The following is a 21,120-nucleotide window of genomic DNA, read 5'->3' as shown; positions in this document are numbered from 1 at the left end:
ATAAAGTGATTGTTTGTCTTCTCTCCATTTATTATAATGCATAGGTACACCTAGATATTTTAGAAATGTTCTCTTAGAATAAAATATCGTGAGTAAAAGGAAGAAACTAGAACATGAGTCATGTATTTTCTTTAGTATAACATTGTTTTTAAAATTTAAGAATGTGCCAAAACAAAACTCTAGACGTGTAATGTATTTAAATGTTCCAAACCCTAAACCTTTTCGGACTAGATCCAAATTTGAATTAACCCAATCTTTAGAAATCTCTTAAACATATTCATGATTCACAAATGGGCACGTGTCCGATTCTCCCCTAACTTATGCAGCCATCTCATAAGGTGCAGAATCCGTCCTCCACCCACGCCCCCGCGCCCGTTGGCAACCTGTTACCGACCGCTCCGCCCACCACCCGCCGAAGACGGTGAAGATCACCAGAGGAGGGGCTCAGGTGGTGTTACTTTCTTCAAATATTTGTTACTTCTCTCTCTTTCCCTTTCCGTTTTTGTCACTTGGCTCTTCTTTTGTTTCTCCCGAGGGCTCTTGAGCTAAGGTTAAATGGAGAGCCCTCTCGAATTGGATTCGATTTAGATTTCATGAAACAAAATTAATACGTGATATACACGTACACGACTTGGACCTAACCTGATCTCAACAGGTCTCACTTGAGCAACTCTAGCAATCTCCAACTCGAGTATGGAGGACGAGGTTGCAAATGAGCATCTTCAGGGCTGGAGTGCTCCAAATGGACGAGTATGGAGGACGAGGTTGCAGATGAGCATCTTCAGGGCTTGAGTGCTCCCACACTTCCATTTGGAGCTAACCACGGGATGAGTGAACAGTTGGTATGGACGATTAGCGTAGCTCGCCAAAAGAGTTTGTTGATGCTAGCGCTTCTTCATAGTTAGTTAGTTGTAGTAGTATATGCATATGCGAATAGGTAACAGTTAACAGCCTGTTCTTTGGGTTGGTACATTACCAGTTCGATTGGTGATGCTAATGGTTCTTCACACTTGTATATGTACTATATGCGAAAAAGCAGTCAGTCTATTGTTTAGATTGGTACATTACCACTTATTACAGTCTATTGTTTGGATTGAGATTACCATTGGCTCAAATGCATCTGTGATATACATGGTAGGCCAAGTACCACCAAATTCAGACGATTTTTAACCACTAACAGTAACATCTATGCACCTAAGGCTATCTGCTCATCATCACAAACCAAACAGCCACAAAGGATATTCAATAAGTAACAAGCAACGTTTCAACTTCATATAGCGTGCCGTCACAGAACAGCCATGGAGCATTCCATTCGGCTTTACTATACAAAGCCTTCCAGACAGCCAGACCTAAACTATCTGACTAAGCCACTATACAGCACCCGCGCTCCACCATATCTGTTCTCATAAAAAGGGGGGAAAAAGGAAGAAAACTGCAGCAGCACCTTCATGTCCTGCGCCCTCCCCGTTACTTAACCCTGGCTAACATCAGACCAACAAAGCATTAGACCGACTGCATTAGCGTCCAGGCACAAGATCACAGGACAACTTCCAGCTCACCTCTCATCAGAAATCATAGTCCTTGAGGTCCTTCTTGGAGTCGGCCAACTCCATCTCTACCATGCACTCCTCTTGGCTGAGAGGCGGGAGCCCGTTCTTGTGGCGCGTGTAGTTGTGCTTGTGCCACCCGCTCTTGCAGTGCTCTCTGTATAGCTTGTCATCCACTAGTACATCGCACTCCTTGCACCTTCTCTGCTGCTTGCCTTGTGCGCTGCCCTGGGTTTCAGTAGAAATGTTCTGCTTCTGCATTGTCTCGGTTATCTGCGCAACAGCATCAGACTGCTTTGCAGGCGCTGCTTGCAGCACTTCAACATTGTCATCCTGCTCCACAGACAGGCCACCTTCTGCATGCGCTGAGACGGATAGGACTTCCACCCTCCCTTGCACATCCTTCAACCGCTCCTCACATGAGTGCAGAATGGAAGGCTCAATCTCACACACCTGTAAACACATCACTCACAGTTACATTTCGTAGATCAATGATAATAAGGTTCAGTATGAGACATGTGCAGTTAGGCTTCATCAGCAAATGAAAACAGTAAAACAGGCTTAGTACAGTTTAATGTTAAGTTCATCATATAAAGTACATTACAGAGACTTCCAGAGCCTACTGCCTAGCCAACTTTGGAGGCGCTAGGCGGAAGAGTGGCGCCTAGCGCCTAATGGTCACATATTGTTCATAACTGGCAATCAGGCAGTAACACCTCCCAAGGCCCATCTAGAGCCTTGTGATTTTTGAAACATTTGACTAGGTATCATGGACCAACCAAAATTCTAAATTTGTGATAACTTTTCCATCTTAAAAGCAAGACTTCTGGCGAAAAGAGAAAGCTAGATGACATTAGAAACCTTGTGCCAGCTCTATGACACTGTGTAACCAGTGATGGGGGGTCAGGGCATACAATATTTTTAAATGGCTCGAGCTTAAAAAGGAACACTGGTGGCAATTACATATGAATAGGCAATCATGTGATGTAGAAATAGCCAGCAAAACAAGAATTAATGGACTTACAATAGAAGGCTGAGTGCCAGATTCATCCTTTGATATGACTGTAGCATTCCATTCAGCAACCTTCTCCATAAGGCCTGCAAAGTTGGGCTTTGGTGCAGTGAACCGCACCCTCAGTGGTGCACGCTTTATGGGGAAGTGCTCTATGAGCTTCTTGATAACTTTTAGAGCCTGCAAGACCAAAGACAACAAATGAAAAATAGAGTAAGAATCGGTAGATAAAGGAATATCACATTGGTGTGGGCAATATCTATCACCATGTCCTGCATGCAGGTAATGCTGACGGTTTCTAAATACTATGCTAAACAAACATAAGGTAAATAATTCATTGGAATATACAATTCAGACTCAAGATGTACCTGATACGCAATTAATGCCCATAAAAACCATTGTTACGCTATCTTTTGATAGGCTATATATGATCGTGAATTCAGTGTTGCAAACTAATAACTCAATTGGTCAGCCAGCCTATTAGTGATATTGTAGCCATGCCAATTAAATCCAAAACTGGAAGTCGCCTATTAGCATCATCTATAGTAGCCTAAAAATTGGCAAACTATTGAATTATTGAAAATAGAAAGACAAGTTGACTAAGGTATTTGATATGCAATTAATGGGCCTGTAAATGGTACCACTACCATCTTTAATGGTGATCTAGTTCTGCAGATTATAGCTAGAAATGATGAATGGCAAAGTGGATAAAAGTCTAATAGTGTTCTGCATATGCCTAGAGGAACCTAGTTCAACATTTGAACTGAGATTCAGACATGAAAAATGTGTAAAATAGCCATCTCTGAATTCTAGTTTTAGCCTATAGATGATACTGAAGTGCATGAGCTTCTGAAATTGGCAGAGATGATAAGCTGATTGTACAGGAACCAGGGGGTCATCTATCCCTTGTATGACATGCCACCAATTGTAGAACTTAAATGGTTCCCTAAAGACTACAGCCACCAGATTCTAATCAGGTATTCTACTCAAACAGTGATACTGTATATAAGTATCTCCGAATAAGGTATGTACCTGTTCCTTGGATGTGAGGTTTGGGTCGACGGCGAAGTGTATCTCGTGCATGAGGCGCTCGATCATGGTGATGGTGTAGGGGCGGCGGGTCTCCGGGTTGATCGTCTTCTCCATGACGATGGTGGCGATGTCGCGGAACTGGCTAGAGAGCTGCGCCTCCCTCTCCTTGCCGGAGACCTGGAGCTCCCCTTTCTCCAGAATCTAGCAATTCAAACCACAGATCATCAATTGAGTCGGCAGCGTCACAGTGACAGCAACCATCTGGTCAGTGCGACGGGGGATTGGATAGGTAGATGGATGGATACCTCGATACAGATTTTGGTCTGGTCGTCGGTGCCGAAGGCCTTGATGAGTTCCTTGGACTTGGCGAGGACGCCCTTGGAGACGTTGGAGTAGACGGTGTGGGACTGGAGCACCTCGTCGAGGTCCTTCTCGGTGCGGGACCGCCAGGAGAGCACCTTGTTGGGGAAGCAGGCGATCTCGAAGCGCTGGCCGTGCTTGCGCAGGCGCACCACCGCCACGTTGGTGAGGCGCTTCTGCCCCACCGGCTGCACCAGCGTGCGCGACATCCCCGGCGCGGCGGCGGCGGCGGCGGCGGCGAGGGGGAGGCAGTGAGTGAGGTCGGGAGGAAGAGACGAGACGAGACGATTAGGGCCGGCGGTGGGGGTGCGGCGGCGTACACCGTTCGCTTGGCCCTTTTTCCCCTGGATGTTTCGCGCAAAGGCGCTCGGGTTCATTTGTAATTCGCATATCACCCGTCGAATCTCAGATTGGCCCCTAAAAAACGATCATTTGAAGCGTTTTGGTTTGATGCCGCAAAGTGCCAAGTTTTGCCGTATATTTTGACGGAATTTGGCCAAGCAGCAAAAGTATATTATGAACACAAAAAAAAAGGTGACATCACCGCTACCGTCATCGTTTTATCCGGATCACTAAACAAGTGGCATACAAACAGCAACCAACCTTCAAAATACATCATCCGAAACATGGAAGATTCCCTAGTGATCATTTTTATTCATATCTTTTTTTTGAAATAAAATTTTTATTCATATCTATCCTGGAAGAAGTATAGTACAGTACTTGGACCTTGTTTAGTTGCCAAAGTTTGGAGGTACCAAATTACTGTTACAACACTGTAGCACACTGTAGCGTTTCGTTTGTATTTGTGAATTATTGTCCAAACATTGACTAATTAGGCTCAAAAGATTCGTCTCGCAAAGTACAACAAAGCTGTACAATTAGTTTTTAATTTCGTCTACATTTAGTACTCCATGCATATACCGTAAGTTTGATGTGATGGGAAATCTTCTTTTTGCATAGTGCCAAAGTTGGGAGTTGGAGGTGAACTAAACAAGAGACTTCCTGTGGCTAACCCCATGTTATTAGTTAGAGAAAAAAAAAGGATCAAAATACAAAACGAGCAGGACGCAGAACAGTGGCAGGTGGGTAGTAGGAACTGAAGAAAAAATCAAGGAGGAAAAACCTGGTCAAACCGCGGTCACGCAAAGGCTGCTGCCATGTTGGATTGCCCGGTCAAACCAAATGAATTCCGCACGCCCGGGCCAAACTCGTCGCCATGACTGCCATGTGGGCCAGACATCTCTCCGGTCCCACGGATCAGTGAGGACACCGGCCGCCGCTTCGAGTCCCGGAAGACTGGGAGGGCCGGCCAGCCAGCGAGTTGAGCCGAGCTGGAGACGAGACCCCCGCGGGAGGAGGCGGGGCCCACATATCAGTCTTCTGACTCGTCCGAGGCGAAGCCGAAGGGAAGCGCCCCGTTAGTTCCGAGTCGTCGCGTGGCCCGCTGCCCATTCCGGACGCCTCCTCCTCCTCCTCCTCCTCCGCGGCATTCCATCGACCACCTCGCCGTCCTCCGCTCCGCCGCCCACGGCGCCGCCTCCCGGGCTCCCCGCCGGGGACGCCGCCATGGGCTCATCCAGGTCAGCACCCGATCGACCTCCCTCCCCCTCTCCAACTCCCCTCACCCCTTCCCCGCCAGCTTCCGCGCTCCAGCTCCAGCTCCAGTTCTGGGTGGGGAGCTCCCGCGGCCCTTTTGACTCCGATCAGGAGAGCTGTTTCGCCCTGGGCGGATGTTGGTTCCGTTTGAGCTGGGGGGAGCCTGCCTGGATGGATGGAGCCTTTGCTTCGCTTTCCGCTCGCCTCTGCTTGGGACTGGGGCAAGCGTGCGCGCCGATTAATCGTGTGCTTGTTCGACTGTTAATTCGGGGTCCTTTCACCACGAATGTTTGGGTGGAGTAAGCTGCGCGTCGAGTCTAGTTCCGCGCGATCTCGGAGTAATCTCAGGTGCCATCAGCTTAGCTTTTACTTTAGCTCCCCACAACAGACCGTAATGAATTGGAGCTGACCTGACCAATGGCCTCTCACTAGCTGCAGGACTTTCTCTTGTTTTTGCTTGCACCCTCCCAAGCTTGATTGATAGCATAGTATAGTCCTGCACCTGATATTCGTAACTGAAAAAAAATGAAGTTAATGACTTCAATACTTAGGAGCACGTGGAATCAGGTTACTGCTGACTTTTAGCTAAATTTCTTTGAAATCGGCCAATAGGACTACTACTAACCATTTACAGCTTGATGGTACCACTAACTGTTTTGGTCTCTGCTTACCACTAGTAGTTTGAAACTTGAGGCTTCTGAGTGCGGTTAAAACAATGCTTTTCACCGTGTTTGTTAATAAGGGTAACATTGGAGTCAGCTTCTACATCTGGTAAATTACTGGGTTAAAAATCAGTGACAAGTAAACGGTGGGTCATGCTCATACCTCCTTTCTGTTTCAGCAATGAACATCCTAACCCGCCCATATATAGGAATCGGGTGCACGCCTATTCATTTCATATAACCCAGGTGTAGAATAGTCCCATAACTCAAAGCTCAAACATATAGATAATTTCTGGGATCATGGTCAGCCCTTTCATTCTCTTGTTTGGTCCTCAGGTTCAAATTTGAGTTTCAGACTTTTGGTGCATAATAGCTACCATTGCAGTTAACACAACACAGTGTGATCAATGATTGAGGCAGGCTTTCAGCAAATAAATATAATAATCATTACTTACAGTCATTCTATTTTTTGTCCTGTAGAGTCCTTCAGTTAGACATATCAGCAGATTCTGAGGCCTCTCCTAGGAGAAATGTGCCAGGGAGTGTAAGTAGCCCTCTCAAGAATGGTGAAAAGGGTGTATTTCGGAATCAGAATGCAGGGTTCACTGCACTTGCAAGTCCTGTCAGGAGAGAAATTGGAAACAGGCATGGCTACAACCCTTTATTTTGTTCTTTTCTTTTGCTATAAAATTTCACTATCGACCTCACCATAGGTAGTTAAAAATGAAAAGAAAATCACAATAACTCCATAAACTCCGTTCTTCTGTATCTGAACGAAACTTTCTCCTCAGCAACTATGCTGCAAGTTACACAATCTGCTGCATTTCCGAGTAATAATAATGTATTATGTTCTGCAGATCTATGACAAGATCCTTCTGTGTTGATGACAATGACTTAGAAGATGGTAAGCCCTCAAAAGAAAGAGATGGTTCTTTACAGTTACTCAAGCTCCCGACGATACAGAATCAGGCTCTTCTATCTGGTCTGGCTTACTGCATATCATCATGCAGCATGATTTTAGTCAACAAATTTGTTCTGTCTGGCTACGGTTTCAATGCTCCAATATTTTTGATGCTATACCAGGTATACTGCTATTGCTGACTGTTGACTTTTAACTTTTCATGCATCATAGTTGTGTTTCTTAAGGCAACTTTTCCATGATCTGTTACTGCAGAACATTGTATCAGTGAGCATAGTTTCCACACTATCCCTGTCTGGTGCTATTCCAACTGAACCATTGACATGGAACCTAATCAAAGTCTGGTTGCCTGTGAATATCATATTTGTTGGAATGCTGATCACAAGCATGTTTAGGTATGTACCAGATCTTCAGCATCAGTTTGGTCTGAGTACTGTTTGCTGTGCTGTTTTTTAGGTCTGCACACCAGATTTGTTAATGAGGATACGAAATTTTCTCTTGGAACTTTAGCAGCCATTTGTTTTCTGTGTACCTACCTAAATAATGAATATGAATGCATCCAGTGTTTTCTTTCCTTCCAGTCTGAGAAGAACAGACCACATAAGTTGTAATGGTGGTTGTAAGAATGGTACTGAAGTTTGGTATATTCTGGCTTAGAACGGTCGGGCTATTTCTTTTTTAAAAAAAATATTAAGGATGAATTCCATTTGTGCTGACCCTTGGTTGGTGTTAAAATTTGAAAATGTGCTGCCCATCTCATTAATCTGCTCTGTTCATGGTCATTCAGTACCTTGTACAATGATGAACCTTTTTTGTTGTTAACATTTTGTATTGATGTTTTCCATATTAAATGTGAATAATCCTCACTCAACCTTGTAGCAAGGAAGCTGCAGATTGAAAATGGAAGCTTTTTTATAAACTTATTTACTTCATTTTTTTAATATCTTCTTTATTTTCAGTTTGAAGTACATTAACGTTGCAATGTTGACTATATTGAAGAATGTCGCCAATGTCCTTACTGCATCTGGGGAAACTTATTTTTTCAAAAAGCAGCATGGTATTCAAGTTTGGATTGCTCTTATGTTGATGGTATGTCATATTCAGATTTTAGAAAAGCTCTAGGCTTGTTCCTTGAGGCATTGACTAATCACATTTATCTGTGAAATCTCCCTTGACTTATGTCTTGACCCTTCAACACCTGAATCATTGATATGTTTGTGCAGATAATCTCTGCAGTTGCGGGAGGAATAACAGATCTGTCATTCCATGCTGTCGGATATACCTGGCAGACCTTAAATTGTTTTCTGACAGCATCATATTCGGTATTGCTTTTCTTAATACAAATGAATACCTGATTGGTACTTGCAGTCAACTTATAAATTTTCAGTCCGAACAAAATATTTTAGTTATTATTTCCAGTCCCATAGATTGGCATTTCAGTTTGCAAGACTTTTAATATATTTAGCTGTAAAGGTGTTCAGCATTCAACTAATTAGTTTTTCCTTTCAGCTTACATTGCGGCATGTAATGGACAGCGCCAAGCAAGCCACCAAGTCTGGGAATTTGAATGAGCTTTCAATGGTGTTACTGAATAACATTCTTTCGCTGCCATTGGGAATTATCCTTATTCTTGGTTTTAATGAAGTGGAGTACCTTTTGGAGACGTAAGCTATTAATTCGAACTTCACTAATTTGTTATTTTCCTATCATAAACCTATGGGACTACACACAAACTGCTGAGACCTCCATCTTGTAGCAATATTCATTTTTATTGGCAATTCTCATGTTAGTCTGCTCTGCCCTTCCTGGCCATGCAAATCACTTTTAGGCATGTAAACGTGAAATGAGTCTGGAAGAACATGTACTGATGTATAGGACCAGTGAATGATGTATCTTCTACTGTTGAACCATTCCTCCATTAGTTAGGCTACCTTGAAATATTTACACATTGCTTTTCAAAAATAAACTACACATTTACTCTTTTCATCTTGTGGGTTATATATTCGTGAACTGAATCTGCAGATCTCTCCTAAGGATGCCTGAGTTTTGGGTTGTCATCACGGGCAGTGGAGTTTTGGGGCTTGGAATAAGCTTTACTTCATTGTGGTTTCTTCATCAGACAAGCGCGACTACATACAGGTACCAAATGCATTAGAATTTTGAAATATAAATGTGACCACAGATAAGTTTCCACATAAACTTTTTCCAGCTTCATTAACTGCCAGGGCAACTACTGGACTTCTCTAAAGTTGCTTTGCAGTTTGTCTTCTGTACCATCATGTGTTTTCTGATGCCAATATTTCTTCTGATAGTCTTGTGGGCTCCCTAAATAAGATCCCTCTCTCGGTTGCTGGAATCGTTCTTTTCAACGTTCGAACAAGCTTGCAGAATTCTATGAGCATTCTATTCGGTATGTTATATCTACGACATGGCTAAAGTCATCATTATCATTTCTTTTATGTATGTCATATATCACTAATAATGATATCAAAACACTTGGCCATGCAGGTCTATTAGCAGGAGTATTTTTCGCGAGGGCCAAATTGCGAGATAACTCGCCGAGCTAGTTTCTGGGCAGGCTTTATAGTGTGTAGAAGGCAAGACATACACAATCAATCCTCGACAGAGAACGCTCGCTCAAACTACCTCTCTGGGAAATTTGTGCAGATGCGATGGTTGTTTCCCACCTGACTAGGCCAAGGGGCAACATTCTAACTACGCGGTTGGCCTGGGGGCTCTCCGGTCCCTTTTTTTGCCAAGCTGACCTTGACCCCCCAGTTGTTGCTCCTGTGGTGGTGGTATACGTCTTCATTGCTGTGTGTAAGGGTGTAGGATACAAAAACGGATGAAACCGAAATCCCAGTCAGTTTGGGATGAACGGCTCGTTCGGTCGGTGTATTGTATCTTGTAAAATTACGGTGGTTGGATGGAAGGGGCATGTACATTTTCGGTGGTCGTCTATGATACCACTTTAGCGTCGCTAGTTTTCTGTCTTTTTAAGTGCGAAAAGATTGCCAAAAGAAAAAAAGGAGAGCAGGATCTTCGACAAGATGAAACACTAAGCAAAGTTGAAAATAATAAAAAAAACCAAATGCGGTGAGCGTGGATCGAACACGCGACCTTCAGATCTTCAGTCTGACGCTCTCCCAACTGAGCTATCCCCGCTTGGATGCCCCACCTCGCTGCTTAGTTTTATTTGATACAAGCTAGTTTGCTTCACTCTACTTTTTGGCAGCTTATCAGTAGAGTTGTCCGGTGCTCAGAGCAAGAGGCTTGCAGTTTTAGCAACTTAGCCATCACATGTAGGTGAAGGATTTGAGAGCTATAGAGTGCCGTCACATGTAAGGAAAATAGTCCAGGAAATAAGTTCTCTCTTTTGCAGTGCACAGACATGAAAAAACTTTGAGCCCTTGTAAAAAACTAGCAAAGCCAATTCTTCTGCCTCGTGCTCTCTTTTGTGTACGTAGGCTGAAATGAGTGGAGTATTTTTAGCTAAGGTTCCAGTTCCACCAACCAGGCAACCATTGATGACACACCACTCTCTGGAAACAAATCAAATGCATGCTGATGACATAAGACAGCCTGATTCGTGATCAATGAACATTGCAATTATTGAATTGCGCATATGCACAACGACACGTGGTTCTATTTGGTAGGCTTCTTCAAGTAGCCAACCCAACATTAGTGAAAAGTACAAATATTTGGTGCGAAAACATTGAACCCAGGATGACACCACCATAAATGTCGACAAGGCAATACTGATCCACAGGCAGCTGGTTTTCAACCTGCTAATGTTCACAGGACTCGTCCTATAGTAACACAATGTAAAGTGCCCTTCAAAATTTCCAAGAAACAAAACCCGACTAGTGGCTAAGTAACACAGAGGCAGGACTACCAACAATCTCATGTTTTCTCCTCACAGCACTCACAGCTTCAGCTCAAATTCTGGTGTGATGATGCTTCAGAGCGGGCAGGGTGGCACTTCGAGTGTTGAACCGGCCTGGATCTGGCCCCATCCGATAAGGCGCCAATGCTTCTCAACACGACGGCTCAGGGCAACCTTCTCTCCTTTGCTTGTGCAGACGGGCGCGGTGAGCTGTAGCTTGGCAAGATCATTCTTAACGGCAAGCACGCGGGCGCCTGTCGACATGGATCCTATGTTAAGCATGAGGATCTCGCCCTTGGTGAGCTTGGACACCTTCCCTGCCTTCTCTGTACCTTTTGTCCTCACACCCAGAAGTCTCCGGAGAAGGAAGAAATTGATCTGCAAAGCAAGACGGTTCAATACATAATGCGTAACTATAGAATTCTGCCCATCTAAAATCATGAAGGAACAAAGATAGTACAAACCTCAAGCTCTACGTAAACATCAGGTAGAGAGCCAACTTCACCAAGAACCTGACCAACAAGTCTATCAGCACGTGTTAGAGTTGGGTCCATGGTTGTTCCCACACCAATAAGCCCTCCAGGCACAGCAAATTGGAGCTCATTCTGCTCAGCATATAGCGAGACAATCCTTGAGTAGATTGGGGTGCATTTGATGTTGCCACTTTCATCTTTCATGACAATGCCAGGGCGAACTTCAATTTTCTGGTTTACCCTCAGAACTCCCTGTAAAGATGCATTGCTGTTATGTCAACCACAAAGCAAAACAGAACAATAGCAGTATAGCACCATGAATGAGATGTACATACCCTGAGGATACTGCCACCAGCTACACCACCCCTAATTTCATCAACCTCTGAACCAGGCTTGTTAACATCAAACGAGCGAATAACAATCATATTGGGAGGTGAGGTAAAGTTCCTTTCAGGGATGGGGATTTTCTTCACAATGTATTCACAGATCACATCAATGTTGTATTTCAGCTGGGCAGATATAGGCACCACAGGAGCGCCTTCAGCTATTGTTCCCTGCTCAAATGAGCAAAAATGGATCAGACCATGAAAGAGATGATACGTGCTGCAACAAGATGGTGACAAGTATTGACCTGGATGAATTTTTGGATTGCTTCATGCTGGTTCATCGCTGCACTTTCCTGGATAAGGTCAATCTTGTTCTGCAGAATGATGATATGCTGGAGACGCATGATCTCAACAGCTGCAAGATGCTCAGATGTCTGGGGCTGTGGGCAACTTTCATTCGCTGCAATCAAAAGCAGTGCTCCATCCATGATAGCAGCTCCGTTAAGCATTGTAGCCATGAGAATGTCGTGCCCCTATTCAAGGAGATAGGTTATACATATAATAATTTACTAATAGCATCCTCAACCCATAAAATTATATAACCAATATCAAACCAAGCATCAGAAAAATTAAGATAATCTAATTTCCCAAGACAACCACTACCAACCAGTATTTTTTACCATTTTCCTTTTAGTGGAAACATCATTAATCATCAAAAGCTTAATGCAACTACAACCCCATGATAATAATTGACAGAAAGCAAAACTAAATTGAACTTATATGCAGCAAATATGAAGCTTATTACTTGCATGTGGTGATGTAAATAAGGATTCCAGGTAGCACAATTTAATTTGGCTCAGAATCTTTAATAATGAGTACAACAGAAAATTTGTTCTTCACCCTACCGCGATAGGAGCAAAAAGCTTAAGGGTTCACCATACCGGGCAATCAACAAAAGAAACATGTCTCAGGAGCTTCATCCTAGTGTTTTCAAACCCAGGCACATCACAGTGAGGGCTGTCTTCTTTTCCGCTTCCGTAGGCCCTTCATTTAAAAGAAAGAGTCAACAAATAGTGCACCAACTATTAAAAAGAAAAGTGCACCTTCACGACACTGCATCGAATTATAAGCATTTGAGAGGTAAAAGCTAAATAGTATATCATATATTTTCTGAAGAGTCAATCATTTGAGAACTCAATCATGAGTTTTGAAGAAACATATTCACTAGTAAATGAATTATATGAACAGAAAAGATTTAGCAATACGCCAGAGTTTAGAACCACCATATGACAGAAATAGAAGCTTGTCATGGTAAGGGAGAACTGTGGCATTTAGTGTATGAAAGACATACTTGTAGCACATCGGTCGTGGACATCTGTCGTCCTCACATTTGTAGATTTTTGCATTAGCATAACCCAGCTTTATAGTAATGTTACGCTCCAGCTCATTCTTGAACCGGACAGTCTACATAACCAAAATTAGCTCATCAAAAACAAATAATAATGTACCAAAATCAAACATGATGAAAAGGATTGAGAGCGTCGACAAAAAAAATCAGTTGCCAACCAGTCTAAGTCATTGTAACAAATGCTGAGAAACAAAAGCATGAACCACAACAGTGCCCTTCACCAAGGATTCAAGGAATAGAAGCAAATATTTTTATATCATAGTAATATTGTATTATCCCTGGATATAACTTGTCTGAATCAAATATTTATTAACCAAATGTAGCATGAAGTTCAAAGCTTCCAAAGCCAATTTGCCCACTAATGTACCAAACTCTAAAAGGTACGTCTAATCATCACATGTTGGAGTAACATGGAGAACACATAAGCAGTTACTGCAGAGTCAATGCTTGGAAGGAAAATGTGATACTGGAATCTGTCGAATGCGAATCACACCTGAACTCCAGAAATAGCTTTCACAACAGTGGACTTTCCATGAGCCACATGGCCGATGGTACCTGAGATATAGAAGAATGTTATGCCAATGTACGAGGCTTCTATTTGCATAAAATTTGAATACTACACATAGGCCTTGCTGAATCCACAGGAGTAACAGGATTGGATCCATACCAATGTTAATGGTCGCTTGGCGTGAGATAACTTCAGGTGACAATGGGTGAAGCTTTGTCACATCAAGCTTGCTTAAGTCCTGTTCCATCAATCCTCGGCGAGCCATCTTGGAAACTGCACAATGATGCTCGGGTAAACCTAGTGTCTTATTCAGTGCTAACTCAATAGCAACTGCATAAAAAAAAACAGAAAACACATCATCCATGCATGAAATGAAACCGGCTAATGAAGCCAGCATTATAGCTATATTGCATCATCTACCGAGAATACATGTGCAGTGCAGGCACACAAATTCCAAAATATAAGTTCACAGATGCTCCTGAGTGATAACCCCTACTTCACTACTCAACCACGGGCGGACTTAAGTTGGACATGGGCGGTCGGTTGAACACCCTATCCTTTTTTTTTGTCTCTACTAGAGAATTTGGATTTTGGCAGCTCACAAAGGAGGCCACCATCAGCCGTACAACATGTTTAATTTTCAGGCAGTTGAACAACGCAACGCAGCAGGAACAAGCAGCAAGAACATCAAAGGTTGCGCAAACCATGCCAGAGAAGGCCTGGTTGAGGGTGTCGCATCTCAAACAACAATTAACAAGCAAAAGGAAACGAGATGCATAAATCCCAGCCTCGCACCACAGATCCGCGCCACGCAGGAAAAAAAATACAACAGATCTAGGGTGTACCACCAGAAGCTGCGGAGGAGCCCGGCGGTGGAGCAACTGACGGCGAGGGGAACGATGAGCACGAGTGGGAGAGGGTCCTCCGCCGGCGTGAACGAGATGGAGAAGCAGAGGCGACTGCAAATGAGAGGGAGGGCGGCGCGGCGGTAAGGTAACCCTAGCGAGCGAGCTGGATGGAGGTGGGGACGGACTCGGGCACGGGGGTTAGGAGGGTTCGCTTGCTGGGCTGGTTGGGCTTTTTTTTTTTAATGGAAAGGCTAGCTTTGCACAGAAAGACCAGCCGGCAGTCGCTGGGCTGGTTGGGCCCGGGCAAGCAAATGGAGGGAGTGGGCAACCTGGGCTTTTTGGTGGGCGGCGAACCGATCGATGCGGCCCGACGTGCCACACCCACAGACCCACATAGCACATCCAGAAGCCCAGAAGACAGAGTGATGCAAAATTGAAATCTCAGCCGAAAACAGGAGGACGACCAAGGAAGAGAGAAAAAAATCGACTGAAAGATTGTAATGGATTATTTTTGTCCAATAACAACGCTCCACGTCATCCATACGTAGTACAAAAACAAATGGTGAGTGAAAAAGGTTGCAAATTCAGTGACGGACGTATCACGTATGTACGACTTACCTGCATGATGCGTCATCAAGTGATTAATCCAGACTGCGTACATGATGCAAGCAGTCTGAATAATTACGGCAGCAGATCCGGGTTTCAGACTTTCAGTTAGGCGTACATATACAAGCGTTAGCGTTTGACCCAAAGCGTAAACCATTAGCCTGACCTGTTGCTGTAGATTTCAAACATTTTTTTAAGAGTGAAATACATGACCGATCCTCTAACTTGTCAAGGTGTGTCATTTAGGTCCTCACCCTCTTAAATTGCAGAATCAGGTTACTAAAGTTGGTTTAAACTTGGTTTTGGGTCAACTTTAAACTTGGTTTTGGGTGCCATCGTAGATCCAAACGGGCTTTGACCCGTTGCAGACCCGTTCTGCAAGCTGACGTGACGTGCCACCTGGGTCCAGCGTGGGAGGGCTGCTGAGGACGGGGGAACCGCCGGAGCCGCCCCGTGCGGACGACGCGGGGGCGAAGAAGTTCCGTGTACCGCGCTCCAGATTTCAAACATTCTAAGCGCAGTAATTAAACACACGGAGTAAACAGATTGATTAGATTCAGGCCTTTTTTAAAAAGAAGACGAAGATTAGATTCAGACTGAATACTGCCTAAAATGATGAAGGATTCAAGAACTAGTACATAGCACCATCACATGTAGGAAAATGGACCAGAAAATAACTTTTTTTCTGTATTAATTCTTCATTTCCCTTTGCAGTACTGCACAAACATGTTGTCTGTAACCCCCCTTGTAAAATTGAAGACTAAAGTTAAAATGTTGAATTTGACTATACTATCCCAAAACCCTATGTCCTATCCCTTCTTGGAACACCAGTATGAACACCCTCCATTTTTCAAGTATTCCTGCCTGTATCAGTCACTAGAAAACTCACAGTTGCTCATGAAAATCCACACCATGATGAAGATCCATTGCTCCTGAACTCTTCACAGGGTGCAGGAAAAACTCCATGTGCCTCTCCATACACGGACTCACAATGCCATCTATCCTGCCGCCTTATGCCTCTTAAGCTAACATTTCGGAAGCAGATCCCTTCATAAACTGCGCCGGCCACTGCCTCCAGCATCGGCGCACGCTGCAGGTCTACACCCACAATGTCGCTGATGAGCACGTTACTGATCCTTGGCAGCGCGGTTCGGTCATAGTTGTCATCTGAATGGTCATCCGCACCCCGACTGAATCTTATCGGGACCTTGACCTTCTCCATCGTCACATTCACTATGGTAATGTTGGTTATGTACCCACCGCGCCCTATGTCGGTCTTGAGCCTCACGGCTTGAGCAGAACTCCACACATGCAGATCGCGGACAAGCACATTAGATATGCCTCCTGACATCTCGCTTCCAAAGCCAACACCTGAGCATGTTGGAGTTGTGCCTGAAACCCTCTGTATGACAATGTTTGTACTCGGTTTGCCAACAGAGATCCCGTACTGATCCCAGCCACTTTTGATAGCAACCAGATCATCTCCGCTTTCAATATAGCAGTCCTCAATACAAACTTCTGAGCTCGAATCTGTCATTGTTCATCAAGAGAGATTGGCAAGGTCATCAGTAGTGACATACGGATATGAAACATTCCAGCTGCTAAAGATCCCAAATGTATAGAAAACCATGAGATGCAGCTGTTTGAATTGATCAATTATCAGAACGAAGAAGATAATAGGAAAAGGTGATGAAAATAACAGCACAAACCTGGATCAATGCCATCAGTGTTTGGAGCATTCAGTGGAGCCAGTATGGTCAAATCTTTCATCACCACGTTGCTGATAAATAAACATAAAAGAAATCTCCTGCTCAGTACTTGGCTTTAATAGAATCAAAATGAAGAAGCATTTCCTGTTAGGAAATGGAGCAAGAATGTACATGGTAAACTGACCTGCAGTAGACTGGATGCACTGTCCAGAATGGGGAGTTGCGTAGTGTGATATTGGAGATTAGGATGTTGCTTGAGTTCACAAGCTCGACGAGATGGCCCCTTGTGTGGTTCAAAGTTCGATTCCACCACAGCTCCCACCACATCCCTCCTTGGCCATCTATGGTCCCATTGTTGCCTGATATTTGGGAAGGGAATTTTTAAGTTATAAATCAACGCTAATCCTTAGATACGATATCATCAATTAAAATTTAAGTCTATGCCATTGTTGAAATGAGACGATTTCGTTTAACTCCATCACTAATCTTTGTTTCAGTTCCACCTTGCCATGCAAATTTTGATTTGTTAATGAATCTTGAAATAAAGTAGACATAGTTAAGAAGTCATCGTACCAGTAACAACAACATCATTTAAGCCCTCTCCATGAATGAGGCTGATGTGCCGTGGCCCTAAGCGTTCCCTTCCACGCCCATAAGATGGCAAAGGAGCAATGAGAGGCCACTCTTCTGGATCCTGCATATCAGTCGAACATGCCAATCAATATTATGCAGTTTTATAATCAGCATACACAATTGTAAAGTGCTGGACATTCGTCTACTTAAATGTGAATACATAAATATTCAATCTAAGTTAAACTCCTAGAGTACGTTGCCGTGTGCGTGCGCCCGGTCAGCCCGCGTTGTACTAAAACTTTTTCGAACGTCCATCTTCTTAATACAAAGATAGCAGCTCTCCTGCGTATTCTCGAAAAAAAATAAATATTCAATCTATAGAATCCAGCGCATGGTCCCCTTAAAGATTGTTTACCCATGCTATCCTATTGGTATTATAATGCCATCATGTCGGTATTATATTGACTTGATGAGCCTACAGTATAGTACAGATCATGCAACTGTCTTTCTATGTGAATGTTGCTTGCCTTGGTTCAAACAAATGCAATAACAAACTAGGCATAGATCTGCGGGCACAGTGTTTTTGGAATTGGCATTAGCTGGGAAAAAAACGTAAGGCGTCCGGCATCATTGTTCAGGTTTGCAATTATGAGTTTGTTCCAGCTGAAACTCACCAGTTCCCAGCAAGTTCTTCTCCTATACCAGTTTATGGGAACTGTCATCATTTGCAATATTTATTAGTTGGAAACCAAGCATGAATTTCCTAAGAACACTGAGCCGCCTACTTCTGAAAGACATTCACAAAACTAAACATGTGGAAGGTGATTGCACTGTGGGCAGCAACATGTGAAAGGGCGTCGTACCAAACTAAACCTCTTGATTATGGTTGAGCGTTCCCATGTACTTGTGCTTTCCTTTTTTCAAAAAGTGAAATTAGCAGGAGAACTGCTACGTTCTCAATTATAGCTCCTTTGCAACCAATTCCTACTGAACCACCTCCACATGAATAATGAGTGCAGTGCATTCGGGCAGGTTAAACTGCCCCATATCCTGATTAGTCGGTACAGATTAATCCTGCATAGTCCGTACAGATTGTCACGCTGGCATGGCTATGAGATGGACCAAGAAATGGGGATTGGTTCTTCCTGCACAAAGCTCCAAACTGGAGATTTTTGTGTGACCCTCTATTGGCTTTAGCACAAACAGATAAGACGGGAGTGGAAGCAATGTAAAGTACAAGGAGGCATCAACTGGGGGCCAGTCCAGTCCCAGGCAGCAGTAGGGACAAAGGCAAAGGTACAGTGGGTTTGGAATAATATCAAATGTGGTGGCAGAGGTCACAAGGAACCAGAGCAGCAGTCAGTCACCGGGCCGTCCAAGCATGTGACTCCTCCAACACATCAGCTCCCCCCTGTTTCTTCTCCCCTTCTTCTTTATTGATCCCACGGATCGTGGCATGTGAAAACACGCAGCTGGTTTTGACTTTGAGACGCGCAACCCAACCGACGAGAACATGAACCGATATTCCAAGCGCTATGCAGGTTTTGGCAGAGCAATTTCTGAACCGATGAATCGTAATATGCAACTATCCATGGTGATTGGACAACAAATTACGCACGCATTTTGGTGCGCGCTTCAGCTGAGACGCGAAAATTTCAAACCACTAGCTGTGCAGCCAATCCGTTGCGGTTGCAATGTTCGTAATAAGGAGACGAGAAATCGAATCAGAATTGAAACGAGCAGGTGAAGAAGGGGAGAGGAATTAAACCAGGACATGAGAGGAGGGGGGGCACCTGGGAGCCGAGGATGACCGCGCCGCGGTGCAGGAAGAGGGTGAAGCGGCTGGTGAGGTTGAAGCTGCCGGTGAGCCACCTCCCCGGCGGCACCTCCAGCCTGGCTCCTCCTCCTCCTCCTCCGACCCCTCTGGCCCTCTCCTCCAGGTCAGCGACCGCGCGCCGGAACGCCGCCGTGTTGGAGGTGACCCCGTCGCCGACGGCGCCGAACTCCTCCACCGACGCCGCCACCGCGCGCGCCGGGCCCGCGCCGGCGTAGAACCCGGCGCAGCTGCTGCTTTTGCTGCTGAGGAGGGGCGCAGGAGGAGCAGAAAGAGGAGGAGGAAGAGGTTGACGTCCGATCAGGAGCGCGGACAGAGGCGCGGCGGCGGGGATGCGCGTGAGGGCGAGGTAGGAGGCGGCGAGGAGCGCGAGGAGGACGAGGAGCCGCAGCGGCGGCGGCAAGGTCTCGTGCGCGGTGGGCTTGGCGTGCGCCATGACCATGGCGGAGGCGGAGGATCGAAGGAAGTGCCGCCACGCCCACGCGCACCGCGCATCGCTTCGTTTTTGCCTTTTTTGGAGCCAACCCACGACCAGCGGACACGCCCAAAAGAAAAAGGTGGAAACTGCCCTAAAAAAAAGGAAAAGAAAAATAATCGCCAAAGCAAATCACACGCACCCAACCATGTGCCTGTTTGGGAGCCGGAGCTCCGGCTCCGCACGCTCGCCAAGGCACGGAGAAGCCGGCGGATCCGCGCCAAACAGTCACGGACTCACGGCGCCGAAGCTGCTTTTGGACATCTTGTGGAGGAGCCGGAGCTCTTTTGAGGCTGCGTGGAGGAACCAGGAAAAAAAAAAAAAGGTTCCGCAGCTCCAGCACCGCGTGCGGAGCACATACGTACCGACGTGCCCTCCCAAACTCACCTTTAGTTTAGGCCCGAGAAAACATGGACTCGGTGACTTGGTCCGGAAAGAAAAAAAAGAAGCCCACCCAGGAAGAAGAAGGCTCGCTTCCTGCTGCATGGGCTTCTGCATGTGCTCCTGCACGACGACCGGTTTACATTATCCTGCATGCTTTTGTCTTTTTTTTTATTAACTTTCGTTAAGGACTGTTGAATTGAAATCCACCCAAATTTTCGTACGGTGTCGTCGTGCATGAAAAATTGGAATCTTCTACTACACATGCAGTAAGGACTATTGATACAGGACGGTGATGTTTGCTGGGCTAGACGGTTGGCACCGTATGAATGGTGCGTAATTTTGTGAATGATTCATTTGTGATTATGCTGGTGAATCCTTTGCGTGTTGTGAATTAGATCTTGTACAAATTGATTGGTTATGTTCTTACTTATGTGAAGGTCATGCGGGATGAGCATGATTCTTGCTTCAATGTTAACGTTAATTGTTTCTTGCTCTTGATTTGATTGTCTTCATGGTGGAGTTGGAGTTCAGTAAGGTGGTACGGTGGTGGAGGCGGAGCTGTAGGGGGCAGCAGCGTGAGCAAGTAGGGCGAGTGCCCCACTTTTTTTATTTTTTTAACTTTTTAGTTCCGGTTGGTAGTACCGATCAGAACTAAAGAGGAGGATTTTTGATCTAGTCCCGGTTGGATTTTCGAGACTTACGTGTTTATGCAACCAGAACTAATGCTCACTTTTCCACCAGTGAATAATCGTATCATAAATATAGAAAAAAAATCTAATTTGCTCTTTCCCAATATTCTTTGGCCTGAACAGGTTTGACGTAACTACGTCCGCTGCGATATCACACTACCTCCGCTCTCAGATGCATGTTTGACGTCGTCGGTTGCTTAAAAACATTGAAAATTTGGAGGAATACCGGGCTATAATTTGCTGGCCTTTTTTCTTTTGGCGAAAGAAAACATG

At 44.8% G+C, this 21,120-nt stretch overlaps 4 protein-coding genes and 1 non-coding gene across 8 annotated transcripts; 1 reads left to right on the top strand and 4 right to left on the bottom strand.

Moving 5' to 3' along the window:
- Positions 1-1,071: 1,071 nt before the first annotated feature.
- LOC101757743 (ribosome maturation protein SBDS) lies at positions 1,072-4,274 on the bottom strand. 2 transcript variants are annotated; one of them, XM_004972383.3, is made up of 5 exons: positions 3,897-4,274; positions 3,592-3,792; positions 2,572-2,739; positions 1,560-2,000; positions 1,072-1,481 (listed from the first exon to the last, which is right to left on the bottom strand). In XM_004972383.3, exons 1-4 carry the CDS (start codon positions 4,158-4,160, stop codon positions 1,566-1,568), a joined length of 1,068 nt encoding a protein of 355 aa, XP_004972440.1. In that variant the 5' UTR covers positions 4,161-4,274; the 3' UTR covers positions 1,072-1,481; positions 1,560-1,565. The 2 variants fall into 2 exon arrangements, with proteins under 2 accessions (XP_004972440.1, XP_004972439.1); XM_004972382.4 differs by having other exon boundaries at positions 1,085-1,477.
- Positions 4,275-5,359: 1,085 nt separating this feature from the next.
- On the top strand, positions 5,360-10,104 carry LOC101757341 (GDP-mannose transporter GONST1). Its single transcript, XM_004972380.3, has 10 exons — positions 5,360-5,531; positions 6,690-6,854; positions 7,067-7,292; positions 7,384-7,523; positions 8,088-8,217; positions 8,352-8,450; positions 8,638-8,792; positions 9,151-9,267; positions 9,441-9,538; positions 9,637-10,104. The coding sequence occupies exons 1-10, from the start codon at positions 5,518-5,520 to the stop codon at positions 9,693-9,695; spliced, it is 1,203 nt and encodes a 400-aa protein (XP_004972437.1). The 5' UTR covers positions 5,360-5,517; the 3' UTR covers positions 9,696-10,104.
- A 116-nt stretch (positions 10,105-10,220) lies between these two features.
- On the bottom strand, positions 10,221-10,293 carry TRNAF-GAA. Its single transcript has one exon. It is a non-coding gene; the product is annotated as a tRNA-Phe (tRNA).
- A 425-nt stretch (positions 10,294-10,718) lies between these two features.
- On the bottom strand, positions 10,719-14,741 carry LOC101756390 (eukaryotic translation initiation factor 2 subunit gamma). Of its 3 annotated transcripts, none has more exons than XM_004972377.3 (9): positions 14,575-14,741; positions 13,889-14,059; positions 13,715-13,776; positions 13,165-13,277; positions 12,755-12,857; positions 12,119-12,346; positions 11,823-12,041; positions 11,479-11,739; positions 10,719-11,392 (listed from the first exon to the last, which is right to left on the bottom strand). In XM_004972377.3, exons 2-9 carry the CDS (start codon positions 13,992-13,994, stop codon positions 11,090-11,092), a joined length of 1,395 nt encoding a protein of 464 aa, XP_004972434.1. In that variant the 5' UTR covers positions 13,995-14,059; positions 14,575-14,741; the 3' UTR covers positions 10,719-11,089. The 3 variants fall into 3 exon arrangements, with proteins under 3 accessions (XP_004972434.1, XP_004972435.1, XP_004972436.1); XM_004972378.3 differs by having other exon boundaries at positions 13,889-14,002; XM_004972379.4 differs by having other exon boundaries at positions 13,889-14,002; positions 14,578-14,741.
- A 1,094-nt stretch (positions 14,742-15,835) lies between these two features.
- LOC101755992 (probable polygalacturonase) lies at positions 15,836-19,941 on the bottom strand. The gene is made up of 5 exons (XM_004972376.3): positions 19,259-19,941; positions 17,466-17,586; positions 17,077-17,251; positions 16,893-16,963; positions 15,836-16,713 (listed from the first exon to the last, which is right to left on the bottom strand). Exons 1-5 carry the CDS (start codon positions 19,739-19,741, stop codon positions 16,079-16,081), a joined length of 1,485 nt encoding a protein of 494 aa, XP_004972433.1. The 5' UTR covers positions 19,742-19,941; the 3' UTR covers positions 15,836-16,078.
- Positions 19,942-21,120: the final 1,179 nt, after the last annotated feature.

Source organism: Setaria italica, chromosome VI (genome assembly GCF_000263155.2).
Source record: "Setaria italica strain Yugu1 chromosome VI, Setaria_italica_v2.0, whole genome shotgun sequence".
In the NCBI taxonomy this organism is placed as follows: domain Eukaryota; kingdom Viridiplantae; phylum Streptophyta; class Magnoliopsida; order Poales; family Poaceae; genus Setaria; species Setaria italica.
This window is presented reverse-complemented; position numbering and strand designations above follow the sequence as displayed.